The 27,565-nt window shown below is 36.4% G+C and overlaps 1 protein-coding gene across 1 annotated transcript in view; it reads right to left on the reverse strand.

The window, feature by feature from the left end:
- Positions 1 to 1,507: 1,507 nt before the first annotated feature.
- Positions 1,508 to 27,565, reverse strand: part of RPAP3 (RNA polymerase II associated protein 3) — a 47,983-nt gene continuing 21,925 nt past the window's right edge. The window contains exons 6-17 of the mRNA XM_038577453.1: positions 22,959 to 23,080; positions 22,173 to 22,243; positions 20,914 to 21,039; positions 19,825 to 19,952; positions 17,553 to 17,674; positions 15,963 to 16,033; positions 15,745 to 15,846; positions 8,321 to 8,553; positions 6,921 to 7,107; positions 6,014 to 6,111; positions 5,439 to 5,539; positions 1,508 to 2,820 (exon numbers count right to left, since the gene is read on the reverse strand). Coding sequence (XP_038433381.1) covers positions 2,735 to 2,820; positions 5,439 to 5,539; positions 6,014 to 6,111; positions 6,921 to 7,107; positions 8,321 to 8,553; positions 15,745 to 15,846; positions 15,963 to 16,033; positions 17,553 to 17,674; positions 19,825 to 19,952; positions 20,914 to 21,039; positions 22,173 to 22,243; positions 22,959 to 23,080 — 1,447 coding nt within the window. The 3' untranslated portion in view covers positions 1,508 to 2,734. The remainder of the gene's footprint in view (positions 2,821 to 5,438; positions 5,540 to 6,013; positions 6,112 to 6,920; positions 7,108 to 8,320; positions 8,554 to 15,744; positions 15,847 to 15,962; positions 16,034 to 17,552; positions 17,675 to 19,824; positions 19,953 to 20,913; positions 21,040 to 22,172; positions 22,244 to 22,958; positions 23,081 to 27,565) is intronic.

A 27,565-nucleotide genomic window follows, 5' to 3' on the forward strand; every position in this document is an offset into this window, starting at 1 on the left:
TTTTAGAAAGAGATCACTTGGGAAAGTCCTGCTTTTGTATCTTTACGTCAATTAATGACATTACTATTAACCAAAGTAACTCAGCGCTATGTACCAGGCACTGTAATAAATGCTTATATGTATTAGCACTTTTATCTTTCCAAGAATCTTTGAAGTAGGCACTTACTATTTTTCTAATTTTATGTAAGAGGAAACTGAGGCTTAAGGAGGTTGAGCAATGTGTCCAAAGTCACAAGCTAGTTCAGTGCAAATAGGATGTACACTCAGGTCATGTGAGTATACAAAATGATTCTCTTTACCATAGTGCTATTTTGCAGTAAGGCTACAATATGATATTCCCTAAAGACTATACTTTATTTCAACAACTTTTAGGACAGGAGGGTAACTGTAGTAATAATAACAAGAGTAACTTAGTAAGTGCTTACTATGTATCTGAGCGCTGTTGCAAACACAAAGGTGTCCATTCCTTTAATCCTCCCAGTCATCTGATGAGGTAGAAAGGATCAGTATGCCAACTCCCAGCTTAGGAAACCAAAGCACAAAGAAGTGATTGGTCCAAGGCCTAAAGCTATTTGACGCCAGAATTCAAATATAAGAAGTCTGATTCCAAATCCTTTTGTGTCTTAACCACTAATGTGAAATTGTCTCTGGGGAAAAATAGGTTAACAAGAAAAAACAGTAATAATAATTAATGCAAATTCTAAAGTATATCTTGGGATCTATACTTCTGTCCAGTCTTCACAGAAGTAATAAATACTGCAGCTTGGAGTAGTTCAAAGAGCTGCAGACTACAAGTAGAAGACAGCACATTCTGAACCTGTCTTGCTGTTTTTTAGCTCTGTAATGACCCTCTGAATCTCTTATGTTAAAAATAGCAATCAGTCAGCAATAGAATGGATAAAGGAGAGGTGGTATATGTATACACTGGAATACTACTGTTCAGCCATCTAAAAGAATAAAATCTTGCCATTTGAAGTGACAGATGGAGACAGCATTGTGCTAATAATAATGAATCAGAGAAAGACAAATAACAAATGACATATCTGATTCATATGTGGAATTTAAGAAACAAAATAAATGAGCAAGAGAAAAAAAAAAGAGAGAGAGAGACAAACCAAGAAACAGACTCTTAACTATAAAGAATAAACTGTTTACCAAAGGGGAGGTGGGTAGGAGGATGGGGGAGACAGGTAAAGGGAATCAAGAGTACACTAATCATGATGAGCACTGAGTAATGTACAGAAAAGCTGAACCTCTATATTATACTCCTGAAACTAATATAATACTATATGACGACTATACTGGAATTAAAACTAAAAACTTAAAAAAAATGGCAATCACACTACCTGCCCTGACTACTTTGTAAGTTTCTTCTAAGGATCACATAAGAAAATAGATGAAAGAACTTTCTTGCCTTTGGAAAGTTTTTCTGTATAAAATCAACTTAATGACTTGGGAAAAATTCAAGTCATTCAAAATTCAATACTTATAGCTCATGTATAAGCTATAGATAAAAGGCTCAATTTTATTACCTTTTCATATGCCATGATACATTTAGCAAAGCATAACACTAATAAACTCTATGCTAAGTGCATTGTAAAATACTGAAGCTATACAAGTTATGATCATTTCAATAATTTATACCATGAATTAGGGAAATTTTCTTTGTAAATAGATTATTACTCAAGCAATTCTAAGCATACATATGATGCAACAAAAATAACCAAGAGAATAAAATAAAAGTCTTAAATTTGACAGTCTTATTGATGCTGATAACAGCTAGAGGATTGTGACCTAATATTTTAACAACCTGGTAGCCTCTAAAATTAGCTTGGTTTTAACGACATTTACAGCAGCCCCAAAATTTGCAATGTGCTATTTTAGACATTTACTGAAGTTGATTCCTAAGGTAAAATTCAATTAAATTATATAAATATCAATTGAGCACCTAACTATGTGCAAAAAAGGGCTGTGCCAGGTACTATGCAAAACAAGAATGAGAAGAATTTTAGTTCTGCTTTCAAAAGTTTACACACACCACACTCATACACAATATATATCCATAAGCTATATGCTAATTACTACTTTAGACAGTCCTAGATTTAAAATTTTTTCCACTTTGCTTTAGATTATTATATGCCTTTAGATGACATATAATGTGAATATCATGAGGGAAAAAAACTGCAGGATGAAAATATAAGGATGCTATGACTCTTGAAGTAAGCCAATTTAAAGAGTATAGTTAGGTCTCCATTCAATGTAAATACTAAAAATACACATCCTGCAACTAAATAGTTCTATGTTAGTAAACTAGCCCAATGATATTATTTTTTAAAAAATCTGTTTATCTACTTAACAATCGCTATACAACTATAACTTTATTCATATGCTAATGAAGCAACCTTGTCCTGTGGCTACAAAAACTTATGAAAATATAAAAATAATGTTAAGATTACAGACACTGAAGAATGCATCTAGATTTAAAATTTGAAATGACATAAAATACTGAACGTTACAAGTATACATCATTATATTTTTATTTTTGGAAAATGACTTATAAATAGTTCACTTGAGTACATTTCTCATGACTTGACTCACTGTACAGTTAATTAAACTGTGCCTAAAGATAATCTTTTCCTGTATGATTCATTTTCTTAAAAAGCAAAATACTTTATTTTCAATTAAAAAATTTACATGAAAGTCAAAGACAGTAATTTCACAGTAAAAATGAAAATCAACCACCATATCTTTTCTTGAGTTCTTCAATAGATTTATCCTTCAATCCTGATTTGTCTATGTGATTGAACAATACATGTGCAACTGAAAAAAGAAAAAAATGTTATTTTAATCTTCATTGTATAAAAACTAAGTGAATCGAAATTTAAAGAGAGTAATCTGACTTGTCAAATAAAACCTTCTATATTAAAAAAAAAACTTTTGTATTTTAAAGCAATAACCATTAGGATTATTTATAAATTCTACTTCAGATATTTATTTATGCATTTATGTATTTATGTATTTATTTATTTATTTATTTACTTCAGATATTTAAATAGCTAATCTGAGAAAATTATACAGGAATCTAATGTTTCTTACCAAAATATTTTGTAAAAACATTTCCCCTACTTTCTCAATAACATTAATCTTGCAGATTAAACTTAATTCATTCTATACTACCTTAAACATTTTTGCCCTTTGTAACAGCTATATTTACTTAATATTTTAATTAACTGTTTTTCAAACTGAAACCATTTTATCTTAGAAGAAAATTTTGTACCCACTACTGTAAATGGAAACTTAGTAATAACATTTACAAAATCATGTTAGCTATACATTTTTATAATATCCAATAATATATATAACTATTAAAAATAAAACAAAACTTGCCTATAAAACACCTTTCCTACCACTGAATGGTCCACACTCAACACTTTGGGAAACTCTATAATTCAACATGAACACTGGCTACCGGTCGTTAATGATAAGGAAAGTAACAACAGCAAACAGCGACTGAATGCTTAGTTACAGTCCAGGAACCATTCCAGGTGCTCCCCCTGTTTAGCTCAGCTGATAATGGTCACCCCACCAAGACAGTACTGCTGTACGCCAGTCTAAAGAACCAATTCACATTCTTTAGTACATCTGCATTATCACATGACAGTAGCAAGAAATTCACTTATTCAGTGCATTTACACTGACAGGTTGCTATTCACTAAGCACTAAGAACAAGGTACACAAAGTTCCTGCTCTCATGGAGTTTTCATTCTATTAAGGGAAAGAAAAACAATAAACAAATACATGAAATATTTGCAGCTAGTTACATATTATGAAGAAAAATAAAGAAGGGTAATAAGCCAGAGGGTGATAAAGGGAGGCAGGCAGTTATTCTGAGTAGGTCTGTGGAGGAAAAGTATCTCCAAGGTGGTAACTCTTAGGTGGAAACTGAATGAAGTGAAGAAGCAGGCAAGGGGAAGAAGATATTCTAGGCTGAGGAAACGGCCAAATGCAAAGCACTGAAGGCCAATAAGTTTACCAGCTTGGTATACCAAAAAATATAAAGTCTGTGTGGTAGAGCAGAGTAATTGAAAAAAGGTAGTAGAAGTTGTTAAAATTGTAAGAGAAGCTAGTATTTTTCAGAAAGCTTCAGTATTTTCAGACTGTTTCCGAGTAAAGATAAAACATCTTTTAGTTTAAACTCTATTTTAAAAACTTATGTAAAATGACATGTCCACTTCTCTTAAGTATAATGTAGCATATATTTTTCTTAGTAATTCAGACTCATTCACTATTGCTGCTAGAAACATAAAGAAACAAGAGAAGGAGCCGGACCCGAGTATGTTTAGTCTAGGAGACAAATGAAAATGGTGCAGTTTCTGCTATTTTTAAGACTAAAAACCTGGTACTCTTGCATTCTAATAATTTTTATTTTTCCTAAAACTAGAGTAAAGCCCAAAACTCTTAGTAATTGAAGTTCCTGCACAGTTTGATTTTACCTAAGGTTTCCCTAAACTGACACTTCACGGGAAAGACCGTGCTGCAGAAATAAACAGGGAGTATAATTCTGCAGGCTCATCACTGCCAATTCTCCCCCCGACTCTACAATCCAGCTGCACTGTACTTCTTTTAATTTTCTTCTTTTTTTTTTTTTTTAAGATTTTATTTATTTATTCATGAGAAACACAGGGGGCGGGGGGGCAGAGACACAGGCAGAGGGAGAAGCAGGCTCCATGCAGGGAGCCCAATGTGGGACTTGATCCCGGGTCTCTAGGATCAGGCCCTTGGCTGAAGGTGGTGCTAAACCACTGAGCCACCCGGGCTGCCCTTCTTTTAATTTTCTGAAGTCAATCTGCTCTTTCCTGCCTCTGAACTTCTGCATACATCATTCCCAGGGTCTAAAACTCTTCCCTACTCCTTTCATTTAGCAGGCTCCTGTACTTCTTTGAGGATTCAGCTTCAATCAAATATACACAAGGAAATGGGTTCTCAAAGAATGGGGTAAACCTCCCTGCACCCATGCCCAGTGACATGCTTCTGTGGGAGGTACCCTTCACATGTTCCACGACAGCAAGCTCTCAACCATTACACTTTAAGGCATTGTCAAGCAGTAGAGTCCAGACTATAAAGCCAGAATGTATAAGTTTAAATCCTGGGTCTGGCTTCCTACCTAGGTGACCTTGGTCAGGTTCCTTACCTCTCTGTGCCTCAGTTTCCACCTTTGTAAAAGGGAATTGATAATCACACCTTTACCTCATAATGCTGCTGTCAAGATTCAAAGATTTGATTTTATGTAACTGTAATTCAATTTAACTTAATTGTAATTTAAATTTAACTGTATCTTATACACAGTAAATATTCAGTAAATGTCCACTATCATGTGCTGAGTAAATAAAGGAACATGTCATAAAGAGATCTGGAAAAGCTTTCTTCACAGAACTTACTTTTTTTCTCAGGTTCTGACATAAACATCACTGCCATATCAAACCTTTTTAGTTCAGAAAGTTTTTGTAAGATTTCAAAGATGAGTGATGGCTCTTCTTTCCTGAAATAATCCAAATATAAAACAAATGGTTAATTAAAAGTAGCTCACACAATTCTGTTTTTCTATCATAATATTTCTAATTATACATAAATAAGAAGTCTTCATTTATCCTTTTTCCCTGGATACTGTCTATATTTTAAGGGCTCAAATGAAGAGCTTTATCAAGTCAATTGAAGAAATTATAATATTCTTAAACATGAGGTTTATTAATTTGCTATCACATTTGTCACTTCACCTCCCTTTCTTTAAAAAAAAAAAAGTTGGAAAGTCCTTTTCCCTCCTACCTAATCATTTCCCTTTTTTTTGCTTGTACTTGTCACCTCTTCACAACTTCTGCAATGGTGAAATTTACTAGCAAGCTAATTTTGCTATACAGAAGGTAATAATAGGACATCAAGGAAAATGACTTTGCCAGATCACTAGAAATAGGATAACATTACAACACACAGGTATAACAAAAAAAATTCCACTTACTCAATGTAAAAGTCATGCAGAATTTTAATGATTTGGTTGAATACATCTGGATCTAGATTTTTCTGAAACAACTTAGGATACATGGATGGCTCAATTTGCTTGGAAAAGACATAAAGAGAAAATTACAACATGGCAACATTCACATATCACATATTATGTATGCAACAACTGCTTAGGGGAATATAGGGAAGAGTAACTATTATGCACTAGTCCTTACTGAATAATAATGAGGTCACACTGCAATGTAACTGTGATAGAAGAACGAAAGTCAGAGGAACTCTTAAGATAATCACTCTGTTCCAGGCAGAGAAAAATCTCATGTTTCCTGAGACAGGAAACTTCAGAGAGCTCTCAAGGAGCAATAAAAATAACTAGACAGTTTAAAAACCAGAATTACATAGGATAATGCAGTTAGAAGTAATTGTGTATTTTCTATGCAATAGAAAATTATAAGGGATTATTACTATAATCACACTTGAAAAAGATAATGCTAAGATCCATTATTTGGTAAATTTCATAAGATCTGATTCTTTTTCTTGGAGCAAATAAGAGCTCATTTTCAAAAGAATGATGGTCTAAATATTGCAAGTAGTGCTTGGGGCACATGGAAGGCACTCAGTGTATTTTAATTTCTTTCCCCATCTTGAAGAATGAAGAATTAAGTTTAAGTTCGGATTTTTGAAATGAGCATTTAGTTATTTTACCACAGATTTAACATAGAACCTATTTCCAAAGGTTTCCTGGTTGCAAATATTTCAAATGGTCTGGCCAAGGTTATACATGCAGCAGGCAAGGGTTCTACAATCATATTATTCAAAAAGCAAATACAGTACTATTATCATACAGTAACAAAAGAAGTTCTTTGATCTTTTACTTAAACTAGAACTACTAGCTTCCTCTTCCTTACCTTCAAATACTGATACAGCATATCTGGAGAATTTTTCAGTTGTCTGAAATCAGATTCAAGCTGGAAGGAGTTAGCAGGAACTGGAGGAAGAGCAGCAGTGACAAACTGAGCAGGTGTTCTGTCTATGTCTACAGGAATCTTCTCACGGAAAGACTGACATACACCCTGTTTCAACTTGACTTGAGGTCTAAAATATTTCAGAGGCATCAAACAGTTTAGAAAAGAACCATAAATAGATACAGCTTACATAAGGAAACATCAATAGTGAATTTTCAATTTCTGACTTTATTAATATATTTTTGTAACTGTTTATAGTCTATATGTAGTAAATTCTTTCAGCCGGTAATAACATATTTTCGGCAAGAATAGATTATGCTTTTGCCAATTTTCACATGCTGCCTATGTAATGACTATTCTCATCTGTTGGGACTAATTTAGCCTGGCCACCTTTTGAAGTATACCATTTCTACAACCTGCATTACAACATATCACAGATACAACTCAGCCTTTCAGAAATCTGAATTATCAAAGTTTGAAGATATTCCAAGATACCAAGAGATGCTTCCTCTTTTTAAAAGGTCTGCCCATTTAGTGTTTTCCCAAATTACTAAATATCACTATCACTTTAAATAAAATCACTAAAATTCAACATTAAAAAAAAAACTTTAGTAGGATTGCTGAGTGGCAATACAAGAATGTATGAATTAAGTTTCAACATCCCCAAATAAACCTAATTAATCTAGATCTTTTATATTCTCATCATTAACCAAAAACATGACTATTTCTAAAAATTCTACACATAAAGAGTTCACAAATAATCTGAAATATTAGTGGTTAGAATAATAATGAATAAATTCTACATTTATGAAGCTTCCTTTTAAAACCTTAAAGATTTTTGCTGAATTAAAAAGTGAAATGCATATATTGCAGTTCTAGAGTAAAAATGCACAAAATCAATTTGTTCAAGATACCTTCTTACCTCCAAATTCCCCACTCTGGTATAGGAACAGTGATCATACCTTAAGCAAAACCTCTCCTCCAGGTAAGTACAAATAAAAAAGAAAATCTAGAATGTGAAGTTGAGCAGTTCAAAGAATTACGGTAACACGTACAAACCAGAAGTCTCGGTAGTAGTATCAATTTTCTAGTGAACTATTACCATTCTCGATGAGTATCAAGAATTTTCTTCTGGGGCACCTGGGTGGCACAGTCAGTTAAGCGTCCAACTCTTAGATTAGGCTCAGGTTATGATCTAAGGGTCGTGAGACTGAGCTCCACATCAGGCTCATGCTTAGTGCAAAACCTGCATAAGACCCCCTTCTCCGTCTCCTGCTGCCCCTGTCCCTCACTCTCTCTCTTTAAAATAAATCAATCTTAAAAAGAGTGTTTCTTCTACTCACGGCTGGGTTGAAGTATCACTGATTTCTTCTACTTTCAATACTTTTGCTTTGGGAATATCACTTGTGGGCAAAAGGTCATCTTGGCTCGAATTCTTCTTACTTGGAGCACCTGCATTTGCTATTCCATTTGCCAGATTAGGATTACTCTGTGGAGCAGCAGTAGTGCTTTCTGGCACATCAATAGTCTGTATCAAATTACCAGTTTCTTCAATAATAACTTTCTTGAGTGGTTTCTAAAATAATTAAAATCAATTTTTTAAATCCACATATAAAGGTTTCCTATTTTAGGGTCACAAATTAAAAGGTTGCAGTGTTCTCACAATTACCATCTGCTTCATATTTAAAGAATGTACTTAGATTTTATTTTCATAGACTAACAGTTTTAAGTAAATTCAATCTGATGGCTAGACAGACAGGAGTCACACCGAGAATACAAAGAATAAAAAAGAGGCAGCCCAGGTGGCTCAGCGGTTTAGCGCCGCCTTCAGCCCAGGGCATGATCCTGGAGACCCAGGATCGAGTTCCACGTCGGGCTCCCTGCATGGAGCCTGCTTCTCCCTCTGCCTGTATCTCTTCTTCTCTCTCTCTGTCTCTCTCTGTCTCTGTCTCTCATGAATAAATAAATAAAATCTTTAAAAATAATAATAAAAAAGATGCCTAGCACCTACCATATGTTAAGTCTGAATGCAAGAAAGAAGAAATGTATGTATATATAATCACAAGGCAATGGGATGCATACTATAAAAGGTGAAAGCATAACATACTAAGAGAACACAGAGGAAGGAAGACAAACACTGGCATCAGGAGAGTCTTCACAGATAAAGTACAGATGAATGGTAATGTGGAAGGGCACAGCATGGTCAGTAGAAAGATGAGAAGTCCAATTGGACTAGTGCAAGGGGAGGAGTGGTGGGGATAAAGCCTGAAATGAAAGGCTGCTTAAAGGCACCTTATAAAAGAGCTATGCACCACGTCAAGGAGTTTGGGCTTTATCCCAGAGGCAACAAGGCCAAGAAAAATTATGGCCAAACCTACAGTGGGCTAACTCAAGGGAAGCAGAACAAGGTCTGGCAATAACCAGTATTCTGTAGGAAACAGACTAACATTAAAACCTAAATGGATTTAAAACAAAAAACACTTAAGCAGATTTTCTAAATATGTAGCTGCTGGATAAAACCAGCCTAAGATTAAAGATTTGCCAAATACATTCACAAAGTTGGTAAGACTTGACCATAATGGTTTCTAATTTAATAAAATAATTAGGGTTCACTGTTTATTTCAATCATTATAAATGTCAAACATGTTTAATTTCTTCTGAAGTTTACATATAATACTATTATTTTTAATAAACTTTTCTTCAATATACTCTAAGTGTTCATTCCAACTGTATGGTTGAATTTTAAATTAAGAAGTTATAAATATAAAAACTTTTGACATATATATCAAAATCAGTGTTAAATCCAGATATTGTATTAACATAGCTAAGAGAAGACCTAACAGTAACAATCGAGCGTTACTGGATGAATGAACATAAATTTTAAAAGCTATTAGCAAAACTGTTAACGGAATCCTACTAGCAGTTCTAGTTAAAGCACAATCATGTTAAGCGGAAGCCTTTGCCTTGCTGAGAACTCTCAACAGCAAGTTTCCTCTGAAGATATTAACCAAGAATGGGCATGTGTTAGTGCTGCACAACAGACTATAATTTCCGACAGGCAATAATCACTGGATTAAATCAATACAGTCCTATGTAAAACCAAACCCTTTTACTGACAACAGATATGTAAACATGATCTTAATCTAAAAATTTCCTAATCAGTGGTCTCTATTAAATGTAGACCAGTGGGTACTGGGAGCTACTGAGGGCTACCGAGGGATGGGAGGGATGAGGGGATGACAGTATGCTGGTTAGCAGGAATAAAACACAAAATGTATCACTACAGAAAGATTTAAGAAAATATGATGATTAATCCTTTTTCAAAATTAAAATTTAGATGCATAACATTTTATTTAGCTCTACGTTATGATCATTTCAAGAAAAGGAAGAGAAAAATAAACAGGGAGAAAGAGAAAGGAAAGGACTGAGGAGGAAGGTGAAGTTTTGCTATAGGAAAACAGAAAAATGAAAGTAAAACAAAATAAAGCATTTCAGCAGAGACTATAAGATAAGGAGACCCTTCATTTACTATCCCCTTCCCGGGAACCCCGGGTCCCGTGTGATCTACATCACTGTTCTCCTACACTCTCTCCAGAGAAGATTCACCAAAAGTACTCCCAGGATGTCAGCATCCTGGTCTTAAAACATAGACTTCCCTGGCCTAGGCTCTCAATTGACTCAAGTGCTCCTAGGACACTCTCCACTTCCTGGGCCTTCCTCCCTTTCCTAACCACTTTCCCCAGTGGTCAGGTTGTCTCACAAATGTGTGACTGAGACAGAAATTCATATTCATTTCACCTAAAACTTCCTTAGAATTAATGGATATCATTTCCTTTGATCGAAACTAACCTGTGAGTTATCCTCAAGGAGAAATGGTAAGGATCACACAGGGATTAGATAACTTGCCCAAAATTTCAAAGTTTATAAAGTGGGGCTCAAATCAACTCTTAAGAACATTATGTTCAATTGCATCTTCTATTTTTTAAATAATGCCCACATTTTTATTATAAAAATAAACAGCAATTTTCCCTCTTCCTGGTAAGATACTGATTTTGTTTGGGATCACTTACAGAATGGTTTGTGTCCCAGATCCTTCATTGCAGAGAGGTGTTCTATTTGAGATCTTGTCACGAAGACTTAAATAAATACATGTTGCATTTTCAAATTACTAACATTAATTGATTTTTAAAGTGAGGGAGAAGAGAAGCCAACAAATGAATAAAAGCTCCTAATTCTGGGCACAGGACATCACATATACAGATATTTGATTTACAACATGGCTGTGTTTTTATAATTACGGACAACAAGGTCCGTCAAAGCCTTTGTTAAAGGCTTTTCTAAACCTTGTGAATCATTCTTTTATGAAAACCTCTTACAAAGATGTAAAAGCTTAAGCCACTTTTTAAAAACCATTTTTAATTAAACACATAAACTTTATTGAAAAGAATAGCAGCACATTAACATAATCTATGAAAACAAATACAATATATAAAAACAACTAAATTTATGCCTGCTCCTGAAGTAAACATTGTCTCAGAAAATCCAATAAAGTCACAACAAGAACACTGGGGGGCATCTGGCTGGCTCAGTCGGTAGAGCATACAACTCTAGATCTCAGGGTCATGAGTTGGGAGTCCCTACGTTGGGTATTGGAGCCTATTTAATTTAAAAAGAAAAAAAAAGAACACTAGAAAAGCATTAAATTGGGCAGCCCCGGTGGCGCAGCCATTTAGCACCACCTGCAGCCTGGGGTGTGGTCCTGGAGACCTGGGATCAAGTCCCGCATTGGGCTCCCAGCATGGAGCCTGCTTTTCCCTCTGCCTATGTCTCTGCCTCTCTGCCTGCCTCTCTCTCCGCCTCTGAATAAATGAAAATTTTAAAAATTAAAAAAAAAAAAGAAAAGCATTAAATTAATAAATTCTGTTACTAACCTGAAATATGAACTTGACAAAAGACTTTGCCTTTCTTCCTTTGCAAAAGGAAGATAAAATATCTACTCTGACTTCCTTATAAAATTGTTAAGGCTCTCAAAGCATCCACCATGCATAAGTTACTTCCAGAAGACTGAGAGAGGATCATGACCAGTGAGGGGCACACAGGGAGATTCTGGAGCTGACACTTTTCAATTTTTTACCTAATTGGTGATTTCATGGGTGTTCACTTATAATTTTTAAATCTTAATTTGTCTCACTTACTCTTTTGTATACATTATATAAATGTTAGAAACTACCATTGATATCATATATCTAAGTATATATATAAAGTTAGGTAGTAACTTTAAAGATTCAGCAGAACACAAATTGCTAAATTCATGCCAGCTACTTTCTGTTCTAACATTTTTGCAGGGAAAAAAAACTGGCTTTGTTGGACTTAATGAAAAATAATACAGTGTACAAAAACAATGTGCAATGTATATTTTTAAAGACAATTTGCTTATATTAGAGTTTTGCCTTAGGTGCTAATTATTTTAAAAAAAGAAAAAGATGTAGATATGGTATTGAGTGTTTTATAATGTAAGGATAAACCTGGCTGAGGATACTGTAACCATCCTCAAGTTTCTCAGGACACACATATGATGGGCTGTGTCATTTCCCCATACTGAGCTGGAAAGCAGGGGTTTCTTGCAGAGAAAGAATGAGGTGGTTTACAGAAAGACAGATGTACACCACTCCTGCAGATGTGCATTGTACAAAGACCATATGCTGGGTTCTCTGAGCCAAGAGGCACACCTCTGACTTTCTCCCCAGCTGACTGAGCCCCAAGCAGCCCGCAGTTGTTTGATGAGTTAGGAAACACCTAAGCCAGGGTCCTGTGGTGTCTTCACCAAGTATAGGACAGGTGTCCCCCTTATCCTTGGGGATCACCTCAGCATGTGGGAAATGCTCTGCTGCCAGTCAGGGACCTGAGAGTAGGAGAGAGTTTAAAGCAGTGGAGAAATGAAAGGAGGGTCTGTTTTATTTCTGCATAGTCTATGCAAATCAAAATAAACCTCCATCTCTTCCAGGGCCTTTATGAGATCCAAAAGCTGGTGCCTCTCCCCTGGGAACAGTAGCTCTGTCTCTACCAAGGACACAGAGAAGGACAAGGTAAATGCTGTGGCCATTTTTAGTTGTACTTCTTCTGGGAAATCATCTTTTTTATACATCCCTCTCTCCTGGTTTTACCTCTGTTTTGTGGGTTGTGTGAGATGTCTGCTATGTTATTTATTTTTAAAGTGCAAACTCAACCCTACAGGCTTCTCGATTTTCAGCTTGTCATCTCGGTTATGCTTCCAAAAGCCAAAAGTACTTAAAGCCTGAGGACCTTAGGGAGTTGATTATATATTTCTAGGAATAACACAAACAAGACGAAACCACCCTCGACGCTGAAGCCTCCTGGCCTGGCTGACTCCTTCCAGAACTCCTCTATGCAGGATTGTTGTTGTTGTTTCCACCTTTCCTGTTTCCAGTGAGGTGGCCGACCTGTTTAGAATGTCTGCGGTAATCCTCACCACTGGAAAAGGTGAGATGCCATCCCTCCAACTTTACAGTGTGTGCTTTGTGCAATTTTGAATGGTCTCAGGTAAGGGAAATTTCCTAACTCATCACTGCTCCACCTCCTTGGTAAATGTGCTATACAGAATCCCACCAGTTGTACCCTAGGTAAAAATATTCTGAATTGTTAGAGGTGACATATTTGTAGAAAACATACATTAGAAATGAAGTCATGAAGAGAGAAAAATCAGTTAACTGCAGGGCCAGATGCACACAAAGTCCTTCGGCTGTGTTCATATGAGCAGTTTCTGCTGTGCCCTGAGTCACTGTTAGAACTGATACTGCCTCTCATAATACATCATTAGGGTTTAATACTAGAAATCAAAACACATTTGTGTTATTTATTCTGTTGTTCTGTTATTTAGAATTTTTGCCTCCTTTTTCCATAAAACGTAATTACTATGTGTCTCATGGTGTATTTAAAATAAGACCTACCTACCTATGAATTAATAAGACAAACATAGGGGATCCCTGGGTGGCGCAGCGGTTTGGCGCCTGCCTTTGGCCCAGGGCACGATTCTGGAGACCCAGGATCGAATCCCACATCGGGCTCCCAGTGCATGGAGCCTGCTTCTCCCTCTGCCTGTGTCTCTGCCTCTCTCTCTCTCTCTCTGTGACTATCATAAATAAATAAAAAAAATTTAAAAAAAAAAAAAAAAAAAAAAAAAAAGACAAACATAGCTGAGCTTAGCTGACATTTATAAGTAACATATTCCTCTCAGAAAACACTCAGTTTCCCTCCAAAACTCTAGGAATCTCCATCTCCCAGAGGTCTCTGAGGCCACAGAACTCCCAGAGAAAGTCCCCTTTATCAAGAAGGGAAGCAAAAGGTGGTCATGGGCTAGCAGGTAGAACTTTTCCATAGCAGTGATTATGATTCCACGTGTGGAGAATGGGCTTTTTATTCTCATTCTTTTTGTTCTCAACAAATAACCATCTCCTGCAGCCACGGAGGAGGAGGGACGTAGGGTTATCCTAAACACAGATGCCTGCCTGTCTGGAATATGCTACCTTATTAGTTTATAACTTCTGTTAATCCTCTAGGATGGAACCCTTGCCATTCTACATTTGCACACATGGGCAGTGACTTGTAGTGACAGTAATTTAGCCTCTTGGTGTCTATTCCCTCAAGCTGTATGTGGCACCCAGTGGGATGGAGTGCTTTCTGGCGTGATCCTGCTCTCTTGGAATCTGGTGGGGTAGGAAAGGTGGCAGGTCACACCTGCTCTTTTGGGTTTCAGCTGTTGTTGGTATTAGTGGCTCTTTTGTCTCTCATATCAACACAGCTTTCACTTCTGCTCTGCAAGTCAATATGGTTACAAGAGGACCTCCTCCTTTACCAAGGCCATCCTGCGCGTCCTACTGCATGGGCCCCTTCCTTCATCACCACCCAGGGCTATGAACCATCTCTGCCTCCTGCACCTTGGTGGTGCTGGGGACGCACCTACCACCTCCACCTGATAAATGATCTGAGCAGTGGATCACATTCATCCTTATTTCTGTTGTTGTTAACCTTAGGTACTGATTTTAGATCTAACCCCACATAGGATGCAAGGCTATTGTAATAAAGTCATAATCCTATATGAAAATGGTACTAGAAATTAAAAATAATTATTATAAAATGTAAAGCTACCTCAAATTCCTTTAATATCAGAAAATATATAGGAATGTTTAAATTCGGGCAGCCCGGGTGGCTCAGCGGTTTAGCGCTGCCTTCAGCCCAGGGCCTGATCCTGGAGACCCAGGATTAAGTCCCATGTCAGGCTCCCTACATGGAGCCTGCTTCTCCCTCTGCCTGTGTCTCTGCCTCTCTGTGTGTCTCTCATGAATAAATAAATAAAATCTTAAAAAATATATATATTTAAATTCATAGTGCTAAATTAAGTCACTGAAAAAGTCATCCCAGAATTCTAAAGAGCTGAATTTCCCCCAATTTTATTATGTCAATAATCCTAAGAGTATTTTTTAAAGATTCTAAAACGAGTTTATTAATTCAACAGTTTGCTTCCAACTCTTATTAATATAACACTGATATAGGGGCACCTGGGTGGCTCAGTGATTGAGTGTCTACCTTTGGCTCAGGGGTCCTGGGATCGATCAGGCTCCCCACAGGGAGCCTGCTTCTCACTCTACCTATATCTCTGCCTATATCTCTCATGAATAAATAAAATCTTTAAAAAAAAAAAAACTGATATTAAAAGGAAAAAAAAATGAAAGAAAAGTGCTTTACTTACAGTTGACCCAAGATGAGATGGATTATCAATAGGTTTTATCACATTTTGCCTTTGTGTAGAATCAAGAAAAACATCATCCCAGTGTCCTTTCTCAATTAAGTCCTTGAAAATAAATATGTAAGCATTGACTACCAAATATTCTCAAGTTAATTATATAACAGATAACGTGTTTCTGTTTCAGAAAATAAGGCCATATTTTGGTGAAGAGAATACATTACCTTTTTAATTTTGGAAAGTTCAGTTACTGCTTGCTTATTCCCAGGTTCCAAAAGTAAAACAGTCTCAAAATCTAAAGTGAATTTTTAAGTAGAATGAATTAGTGAAAATACTTTACAGAGTTCAAGACATGACACATTTAGTTAATAACCCAGATTAATCTCTAGAAGTTTTAACTCGGGACACTAGGAAACAGGTGAGCAATAATAAGAGCTAAACATTGAGTGCTCTTCTAGTTACTTTATGCAACTTTTCATGTCACCCTCATCACAACCCCACTTTCCAAATGATACAACTGAAGCCTAGAGGTCCTCTAACTTACCAAAGTTCACACTATTAATAAATGACAGGGTTACTCACCGAATGTAAGTCAGCATCTAAGAGAGATATTCCATGTAATGGAATATCATCTGGCCTTAAACCTTAGACATTATGCTAAGTGAAAGACACCAGACACAAAAGGACAAATACTGCATGATTCTATTTATATGGGGAATCTAGAATAGTCAAATTTATAGAAACAGAAAGTAGAATAGTGGCTACCAGGGGCTAAAGGAGAGGGGAATGGGGACTTCTTAATCAGCAGATTTTCACAATTGGATGATGACAAAGTTCTGAAGATGTTTGGTGGTGACGGGTGCAAACAGTGTGAATGTACTTAATGCCACTGAATTGTATACTTAAAAATGATTAAGATGATAAATTTTATAGTATGTTTATTTTGCTACCATTTTTTAGATGCACACACTACAGCTGAAGCCAGGCTTACAGAGAAATTCTCAGATTTAAATGCACATATCATTAAGAAGGAAGGCTGAATATCAATTATCTAAGTACTGAATGCAAGATATTAGAAAAACAGCAAATTAAACCTAGTAAAATAGGGGCGCCTTGGTGGCTTAGTTGGCTAAGTGTCTGCCTTCCATTTAGGTCATGATCCCAGGGTCCTGGGATGGAGCCCCAGAGTTGGGCTCCCTGCTCAGTGCGAAGCTTGCTTCTCCTGCTCCCTCTGCCCCTTCCCCTTCTCATGCATACATGCACACGCTCTCTCTCAAATAAATAAAATTGTTAAAAAAAAAAGTAAAATAAAATAACATAAACCTAAACACAATTGAAGGAAAGAAATAAACAGCAGAAATAAATGAAACAGAAAACACACACAATAAAACCAAGCTGGTTCTTCAAAAAGACTAATAGAATGAGTACTTAAAAGACAGGTCCTGGAAAAATAAAATAACTAGTACTGAGACTAAAAAGGAGCATCCTTGTAGATTTCACATTATCCTCTAATCCTTAATGGCTGATTCTTTCTTTTTGCCTTTTCCTTCTCACCTCTAATTCAAATTACTCATTAACTCTGATTGACAGCTAGCCAGATGAGACCACACACCATTCAAGTAAAAGATAATCTGGTCCACCACGGAAGCTACATTCCTTCAAATATGCAAACTACCCTCCATCTGAACCGTGAAAGAAAATTTACTTCTGCGAGTTCTATATCCTTGAACTATGGAAAAGCTACACAAGTCCCTGCTTCTGTAACTTGGGAGTCTCATGAGGACAAGTGATAGCAGTTATAAAAATAGTCATACCTTGTTTGGCCTCATTTAACTTTCCCAAAAATGTTCTTGCTGTTCCTCTTCTGGCAAAAGCTTTAGAGTATGAGCCATCTAATAATATAGCTTGTGTGCAGTCCTTTTCAGCTTCTTCATATCTATCCAACATGACAAAATTAACAACTAGAAAATGCAGTTTATAGAGAAACTTCACATAAACTGAGTCTCTAATGTAAAAAGCAGTCACAGTGTTTTAATTAAAAACTCCCAAATCTGTCTTTGACCCTCCTATATGTCAAAATGACATTAATGAATTACTGTTAATTTATTTGGCATGGTAATGGTATTGTGGTTATCCTTTAGGGATAAGATGTCATAATGTCTCTGATATGCTTTGTAATGACTCAGACAGGGGGATAAATACTAATTATAATGACAAAAGTATGGCTTGTTAAAATTAGATGATTTGGTTCATGGGGCTTATTATATTACATTTATGAAATCTACAAAACTTTCATAATAAAAAAATCCCAAAAAAAGAGAATCACCTATGATTACATTCTCCCCCAAAGCCTAGATGAATGCCATCCTATCCTCAAAACAAAGACCTTATAAGAATGAAGTAAAAATTTCTAGTGAACTTAAACATGTCTTAATTCTCTTTAATTCTTTAATTCACTTTTCAACAAAAGAAAGGATATGTATCTGTGCAAATATGTGTGCATATGTTCCACCAATATATTTTCTACTTTGCTGATTATATCATTCTCTCATTCAAGACATGTGCATGCCCCCCCCCCCCCAGTTTTCAGGGTAAAATACTTTACTGACTCTCCAGCACTGTACCCTGGGTAATAGCCATAATTATCACTTGCCTTTTCCAGAAGTTACATTAACTTTTCTACTATTGTGCCTTTAAATCTGTACTAGAACATTCAACCTTTCATCTCACTTACCCTAACCAACAGAATATATCGCTAATTGTGTCTGTTAGTTTAAGTGAGGATAAATATACAGACAAAATTTACTTCTATGACAGGAATTCCTAACCTGAAGTCCTTTGAGAGATCTGAAAAGTTGGATGGGAAAAATATTACATCCTTATTTTCACTAACTTTTAAATAGGATTTAGCTCTTCTTTCAATTATAACTGTAGACAACAAACCACAGTACCAAAAGTAGTAGCTATGACTTTGCCCCAATAAATATCATAGATACTTTCATATCACATTACAACTATTACAGACATCTCAAAATATTACAGTAGTAATTAAACCTGTTATTTGTATATGATCACAGTATCCCTGTCTATAAATGCTCCTAGGACCTAACTGTCCAACCATAAACAACTAACTCTACCCCTTCTAGTCATTCAGATACCAAAAAGTAAAGTCATATGCTATCACATTGGTAACACAATCATCTGTGTTACCTTTTTATTTCCTATCCACACTTATTGGTTCATCACCAGGTGGAAGATGTCATGGATCAGCCCAAATTTAAATTTTCATATTATGAAAAAAAAAAGAAAAAAAGAAATTTTCATATTATGTCTTCAAAACAAATTTAGCTTTAAATCAGCCTCTATTTTAAATGTAGTTTCTCATTTTGTTGTGTCAATGAAGTATATATACCACTAGATATAGTGTGCAAACTGTAATATTTTACATTTGTAATTTCAAATGTATAATTATGCATTCAAATATATTATTGAGAAAGGTTCCCCATCAGCCAAATGGGTCAATGGCACCAAAAAAAGTTCAGAATCCCTATTTTAAATAATTACAGGTTTTTTTTTCTTAAATCCTGTCACTAGTATATAAAATATTATTACAACAGATATAAAGAACTGTGAGACAGTTTCTGCCATCAGATATTACCCTGCTGATTGTCCAACTTAGAACCCCTAAGAGTGCAGCCAGAAACAGCTGATTAGTATCACAGGACCAAGTTTTAGCTGTATATATAATCAACCAGCTGATCTCAATGGCAATAACTCTCTTTTGTTATGTATGTATGGATATGCATATATAAAATACTGCCAGATAAGAACTTGAAAATAATTTTTAAATCACTCATAAAACTATTAAAGAAATGTTAAATTGTGTAATGCCATACTATTACAAGTGGAAAAATAATAACAAGAGCAAACATTTACTAAATATGTGCTGATGATACTCAGTTCTTCGTTTAAATTTAATGCTCAAGAGTAAATAAATTATATTTTAATTTATTATTTATCTAATATGCCAACTTATGGTAAATTTCATTTTCATCCTAAAAAACATTAACTATAACGGAGACTTACTTCTGAATCTTTAGATAGGCCATTGCTCTGTTAGCTGGAAGAAGGGCATTAGTGCCATCTGCTGCTATCCCTCGAGTATAGCATTCAATTGCTCTTTCATATTTTCCCTCTTTGAAAAATCCATTCCCCTATCATTTTGGAGAGAAGTGTAAAAAAGAAAAAAAATATATACAAAAAATTAGCTGAATTCAAATCTTAAGTAAACACTACAAGAATACCCATCAATATTATATCAGTAACTAAAATATATTTTAATGTTAATAATCTAGTCCATGATACATGTTCTAGAATCTGTTTAGGTTGTTTTTTTATAATGGCATTATTCTCTTTTCAGTACTAAAAAAAAAAAAAAAAAAAGAAAGAAAAAAAAAGGTATACCTCTATACTACTTTGCACTATTAACCATTTTTCTACTAATTATTATACAAAGCCCTAAATTTAAAAACACACTCAATAAATACAGACCCAAATATTATACTCTTTAGTTATAATGGAAGCTGTACAATAGAATTTCATAACTCAAATAATTTTTGGGAAAGAACAGAGTACCAGAATTGTACAGCTCATTCTTTGGTTAACATCAACAGGGCTAAAATAGGATAAATTAAACCATACTGGAATGTGTATACCAGATTTCACTCTAACATTTATAATCAGTCAGGTTTATCACAATTAATGTCATTCCAAAAAAAAATCTTCTGTGGGTCCAAGAAAAGCTAAAAATATGTTAAACTGAATCTTGACTTGGGATTTCTAAAGGAATTTTGATCAGAAATAGTCCAGTGTGAATGGAAAAAAATTCTCTATCAAAATGAACTGTAACTTATCTCTGTGTTAAATGTATAACCACCTACATGTAAATATGTTAAAATACTCAAAAGTAATTTGCTCCCTAAACTATGTTATTTTTTTAAATTATGTGTTAAGTCACCAATTACTCAAATTTTGAATTAGTAAGCTCCGGAGGTTTTTAGTATAACTTTCAGTGCCTACTGAAGAATTTTAATATTACAGAAGATAGAAACAGGATACAAGAAATGAAGAGTAAACTCAACAAAACATGTATAGCTTGAAATCCCTCTGATTTACCAGATCTTTCTCTGAAATGGCTTGCTGCTTATTCTGTTGCTCTTCAATTTGCTTTTCCTCTCTTTCAGTTGATTTAATCATTGTATCAGCTTCCTTTGGATATAAATTTTCTTTGGATGTTAAAGCCTAGGAGACACAGTAGTTAGCTAAAATAAAACAAGTAACGCAAGATGCATATATATTTAACTTTAAAAAACTAAATTACTCAGGTGTATTAGAATTTGTCAGTTCAAATTAATATTGAAATAATAGTTTTTACTCTAATTCAAAGTCTAATTCAAGTTAAAAAACAAAATAGTGAATCTAATATACATCTTATTCCAAATAAAATAAATCATATCCACTAGTGGTAGTTGTTCATTTATTTATTCAAGAAATATTGATTGAATTTCTACACAGGCCAGGCACTATTCAGGTAACTATTTTCAAAAATAAACAGATAATTAAGACCACATCACCAAATTTCTCAAATTTAGCATAGTCATTATTTAACCAAATACAAAAATACAAAAATATATAACAATTCCTAATTATAAGCAAGCTGATAGATTTGTCAGATTTTACTGCAATAAATCATGGCAATATTTAAAAGCACATTTTTCCCAGTCATTGTCATTTTTTTCTCAGTTTCAATGGATGGCAAAATGATTGTAACTGACTCAACAGCAAAATGAAAGGAATATGTAACTGTACAGTATCATTTAACAGCAAATTTTATAGCTAAATTATAACTATTTTCTCACTGTTAAAAATTAGCAGTTTTTTCTAAAACATTAAGGATGGAGCAACTTAAAAATTACAAAATCAAAGAAATATATGAAAGTTTAGTACAGAAATCAAAGCACTAGCCAAAAAAGAAAACTTAGTGGGATAAAGAGAAATAATTCTATCATCTGGGAAAATATAAAGCAGCAGCAGTTCACAGACCTCAGATGACTTTTTTTTAAGATATTATTTTAAGTAATCTCTACCTCAATGTGGGGCTCAAACTTACAACCCCAGGATCAAGAGTTGCATGTGCTACTGACTGAGCCAGCCAGGTGCCCCTCAGACGACTTTTTAAGAGGACTCCTAAGGATCTTTAAATACCATTCTACTTCCTCTAGCTTGCAAATCTGTTTAGTAAAACTATACGGTACAAAGAATTAAAATTAGAAAAAGTCTCTATTAAGTCATCTATAGTACAAAGACTACACAAAAACCTCTACTTCGTCAAATAAAGGTAAGTAATGCACTTTATTTAAGTAACTGTGATTTACCTGATTAATTTTCCTGAGTTCATTCGTTGCTTCAAAGTTATTTGGTTCCAGTTCTAATACTTTTTCATAATCTAAGTAAATTTAGAAGATAAATATTTGAAAGATAGGGTATTAAAAAAATTCTATAAAACAATAATCATTTGCTACATGTGACAAAGAGGCAAGTGTTTTACAGAAAAATTCAGAGTAAGAACTGCTAATCAATAGTATCTCTGTTCTCCCCCAGGACAAGCAAAACCCTACAGAATCCGTGACCAATCACCTTCACCCACCAGCCCCAGGAAGGATACTTGCTATCGTTAAGTTGCATGTCATAAACCCAAGAAGTAGCAGAATCCTATCAGGTTATCAACTTTATTCAGATTTTGTAATTTATAGTATATAAATCTATTTTATGGAATAATAAAAGGCTTAGAATTTACAAAGAAAAATGTGTTAAAAACTTTATGTGCAGTGCCTCTGCCTCAAAAGATCCAACAAGATGTTTTAATCCTTATTTTACAGGTAAGAAACTGAAAATCATAGGAGATCCATAACTTTCCCTTTGGTCACACAGCTAAATACATGGTGGAATGAGAATTTGAACGGAAGTCTGACTGGTGGCAAATAACGCATTCTGTCACAAAGTATCAAGATATTTTTATATAGCAAAAATGAGCCTTATTCAAATACACAAAGCTCTTAAGGTAGTAATGGTGATTGTCTAGTATCTATGATTCTTTGTATAACATCTGTTAAACTGTTAAAGAATTTTTTAGATAATAAGGACTTGGAAAATATTAATACCTTTTTTGGCATCTTCTAATTTTTGCAATGCAAATCGAGCAGCACCTCGTCTTGTGTAAGCCTTCGTATAACTTCTATTCAAGGCAATTGCTAAATTACAATCTGACTCAGCAACAGCAAATCTGCAATTTAAAAATATTAAAGTTAAAAAATAAATTAATTAATTAAAAATTAAAAATAAAAATATTAAAGTTAATAAAATTCAATTGTTAAACTAGAACTTCATAATTTGTTTCTGAAAATCCCAGAAGGGGATTAAGTTCCCAATTAAAGGTGTGTTTCCCATCTTTTTTTATTTACTTAAAGCTACGAAAGGCATTAATTAGTGATGGTGAGATGTTAAGTAATGTTCCTTTAAAGCAAGGAACAAGAATGTCCACTATTACTGCTTTTCTGTCAGTATTGTGCTAGAGGTCCTGACTAATGTAGTTTCACAAAGAAAGAAATATAGCCAAGGGAGGAGCAAGATGGCGGAGGAGTAGGGTCTCCAAATCACCTGTCTCCACCAAACTACCTAGAAAACCTTCAAATTATCCTGAAAATCTATGAATTCGGGCTGAGATTCAAAGAGAGACCAGCTGGAATGCTACAGTGAGAAGAGTTCGCGCATCTATCAAGGTAGGAAGACGGGGAAAAAGAAATAAAGGAACAAGGCCTCCGAGGGGGAGGGGCCCCGCGAGGAGCCGGGCCGAGGCCGGGGCGAGTGTCCCCAGGACAGGAGAGCCCCGTCCCGGAGGAGCAGGAGCTGCACCGACCTTCCCGGGCGGAAAGGGGCTCGCAGGGAGGTGGAGCAGGACCCAGGAGGGCGAGGATGCCCTCGGGTTCCCGGGGACACTGACAGGCACCTGCGCGCCCAGGAGAGTGCGCCGAGCTCCCTAAGGGCTGCAGCGCGCACGGCGGGACCCGGCGGGACCCGGAGCAGCTGAAGGGGCTCGGGCGGCGGCTCCGCGGAGGGGGCTGCGGGGCCCCGGGAGCAGCTCGGAGGGGCTCGGGCAGAAGAAGAGGCTCCGTGCGGAGGGGGCTGCGCGGTTCCAGGAGCAGCTCGGAGGGGCTCGGGCGGCAGCTCCGCGGAGGGGGTTGCGCGGCCCGGGAGCGCGAATCCACCAGCGCAGGCTCCGGAGCACAGGGCGCCGGGACACAGCCCAGGATCCGGCCTCCCCCCGGACAGGCAGAGGCCGGGAGGGCCCAGGACAGCAAGGACGCTCCTGCCCCAGCTGAGCAGAGCAGCGGCCCCGCCCCGGAGCCTCCAGGCCCTGCAGACGGAGTTCCTGCCGGAGCTGAATCCAGGTTTCCAGAGCTGCCCCGCCACTGGGGCTGTTCCTCCTGCGGCCTCACGGGGTAAACAACCCCCACCGAGCCCTGCACCAGGCAGGTGCACAGCAGCTCCCCCAACTGCTAACACCTGAAAATCAGCACAACAGGCCCCTCCCCCAGAACACCAGCTAGACTGACAACTTCCAGGAGAAGCCAAGGGACTTAAAGAACACAGAATCAGAAGATACTCCCCGGTGGTTCTTTTTTGTTTGTTTGTTTTTGTTTTTGTTTTTGTTTTTGTTTTGTTTTGCTTTTTGATTTGTTTCCTTCCCCCACCCCCTTTTTTTCTCCTTTCTTTTTCTTTCTCTTTTTCTTTTTTTTTTTTTTTCGTTTTTTTTTCTTTTTCTTCCCTTTTTTTTTCTCTTTCTCTTTTCTTTCCTTCTTTCTCTCCTCTCTTTTTCTCTTTTTCCCAATACAACTTGCTTTTGGCCACTCTGCACTGAGCAAAATGACTAGAAGGAAAACCTCACCTCAAAAGAAAGAATCAGAAACAGTCCTCTCTCCCACAGAGTTACAAAATCTGGATTACAATTCAATGTCAGAAAGCCAATTCAGAAGCACTATTATACAGCTACTGGTGGCTCTAGAAAAAAGTATAAAGGACTCAAGAGACTTCATGACTGCAGAATTTAGAGCTAATCAGGCAGAAATTAAAAACCAATTGAATGAGATGCAATCCAAACTAGAAGTCCTAACGACGAGGGTTAACGAGGTGGAAGAACGAGTGAGTGACCTAGAAGACAAGTTGACAGCAAAGAGGGAAACTGAGGAAAAAAGAGACAAACAATTAAAAGACCATGAAGATAGATTAAGGGAAATAAACGACAGCCTGAGGAAGAAAAACCTACGTTTAATTGGGGTTCCCGAGGGCGCCGAAAGGGACAGAGGGCCAGAATATGTATTTGAACAAATTCTAGCTGAAAACTTTCCTAATCTGGGAAGGGAAACAGGCATTCAGATCCAGGAAATAGAGAGATCCCCCCCTAAAATCAATAAAAACCGTTCAACACCTCGACATTTAATTGTGAAGCTTGCAAATTCCAAAGATAAGGAGAAGATCCTTAAAGCAGCAAGAGACAAGAAATCCCTGACTTTTATGGGGAGGAGTATTAGGGTAACAGCAGACCTCTCCACAGAGACCTGGCAGGCCAGAAAGGGCTGGCAGGATATATTCAGGGTCCTAAATGAGAAGAACATGCACCCAAGAATACTTTATCCAGCAAGGCTCTCATTCAAAATGGAAGGAGAGATAAAGAGCTTCCAAGACAGGCAGCAACTAAAAGAATATGTGACCTCCAAACCAGCTCTGCAAGAAATTTTAAGGGGGCCTCTTAAAATTCCCCTTTAAGAAGAAGTTCAGTGGAACAGTCCACAAAAACAAAGACTGAATAGATATCATGATGACACTAAACTCATATCTCTCAATAGTAACTCTGAATGTGAACGGGCTTAATGACCCCATCAAAAGGCGCAGGGTTTCAGACTGGATAAAAAAGCAGGACCCATCTATTTGCTGTCTACAAGAGACTCATTTTAGACAGAAGGACACCTACAGCCTGAAAATAAAAGGTTGGAGAACCATTTACCATTCGAATGGTCCTCAAAAGAAAGCAGGGGTAGCCATCCTTATATCAGATAAACTAAAATTTACCCCAAAGACTGTAGTGAGAGATGAAGAGGGACACTATATCATACTTAAAGGATCTATTCAACAAGAGGACTTAACAATCCTCAATATATATGCTCCGAATGTGGGAGCTGCCAAATATATAAATCAATTATTAACCAAAGTGAAGAAATACTTAGATAATAATACACTTATACTTGGTGACTTCAATCTAGCTCTTTCTATACTCGATAGGTCTTCTAAGCAAAACATCTCCAAAGAAACGAGAGCTTTAAATGATACACTGGACCAGATGGATTTCACAGATATCTACAGAACTTTACATCCAAACTCAACTGAATACACATTCTTCTCAAGCGCACATGGAACTTTCTCCAGAATAGACCACATATTGGGTCACAAATCGGGTCTGAACCGATACCAAAAGATTGGGATTGTCCCCTGCATATTCTCGGACCATAATGCCTTGAAATTAGAACTAAATCACAACAAGAAGTTTGGAAGGACCTCAAACACATGGAGGTTAAGGACCATCCTGCTAAAAGATAAAAGGGTCAACCAGGAAATTAAGGAAGAATTAAAAAGATTCATGGAAACTAATGAGAATGAAGATACAACCGTTCAAAATCTTTGGGATGCAGCGAAAGCTGTCCTAAGGGGGAAATACATCGCAATACAAGCATCCATTCAAAAACTGGAAAGAACTCAAATACAAAAGCTAACCTTACACATAAAGGAGCTAGAGAAAAAACAGCAAATAGATCCTACACCCAAGAGAAGAAGGGAGCTAATAAAGATTCGAGCAGAACTCAACGAAATCGAGACCAGAAGAACTGTGGAACAGATCAACAGAACCAGGAGTTGGTTCTTTGAAAGAATTAATAAGATAGATAAACCATTAGCCAGCCTTATTAAAAAGAAGAGAGAGAAGACTCAAATTAATAAAATCATGAATGAGAAAGGAGAGATCACTACCAACACCAAGGAAATACAAACGATTTTAAAAACATATTATGAACAGCTATACGCCAATAAATTAGGCAATCTAGAAGAAATGGACGCATTCCTGGAAAGCCACAAACTACCAAAACTGGAACAGGAAGAAATAGAAAACCTGAACAGGCCAATAACCAGGGAGGAAATTGAAGCAGTCATCAAAAACCTCCCAAGACACAAGAGTCCAGGGCCAGATGGCTTCCCAGGAGAATTTTATCAAACGTTTAAAGAAGAAATCATACCTATTCTCCTAAAGCTGTTTGGAAAGATAGAAAGAGATGGAGTACTTCCAAATTCGTTCTATGAAGCCAGCATCACCTTAATTCCAAAGCCAGACAAAGACCCCGCCAAAAAGGAGAATTACAGACCAATATCCCTGATGAACATGGATGCAAAAATTCTCAACAAGATACTGGCCAATAGGATCCAACAGTACATTAAGAAAATTATTCACCATGACCAAGTAGGATTTATCCCTGGGACACAAGGCTGGTTCAACACCCGTAAAACAATCAATGTGATTCATCATATCAGCAAGAGAAAAACCAAGAACCATATGATCCTCTCATTGGATGCAGAGAAAGCATTTGACAAAATACAGCATCCATTCCTGATCAAAACTCTTCAGAGTGTAGGGATAGAGGGAACATTCCTCGACATCTTAAAAGCC

This window comes from Canis lupus, chromosome 27 (genome assembly GCF_011100685.1).
Source record: "Canis lupus familiaris isolate Mischka breed German Shepherd chromosome 27, alternate assembly UU_Cfam_GSD_1.0, whole genome shotgun sequence".
NCBI classification, from domain to species: domain Eukaryota; kingdom Metazoa; phylum Chordata; class Mammalia; order Carnivora; family Canidae; genus Canis; species Canis lupus.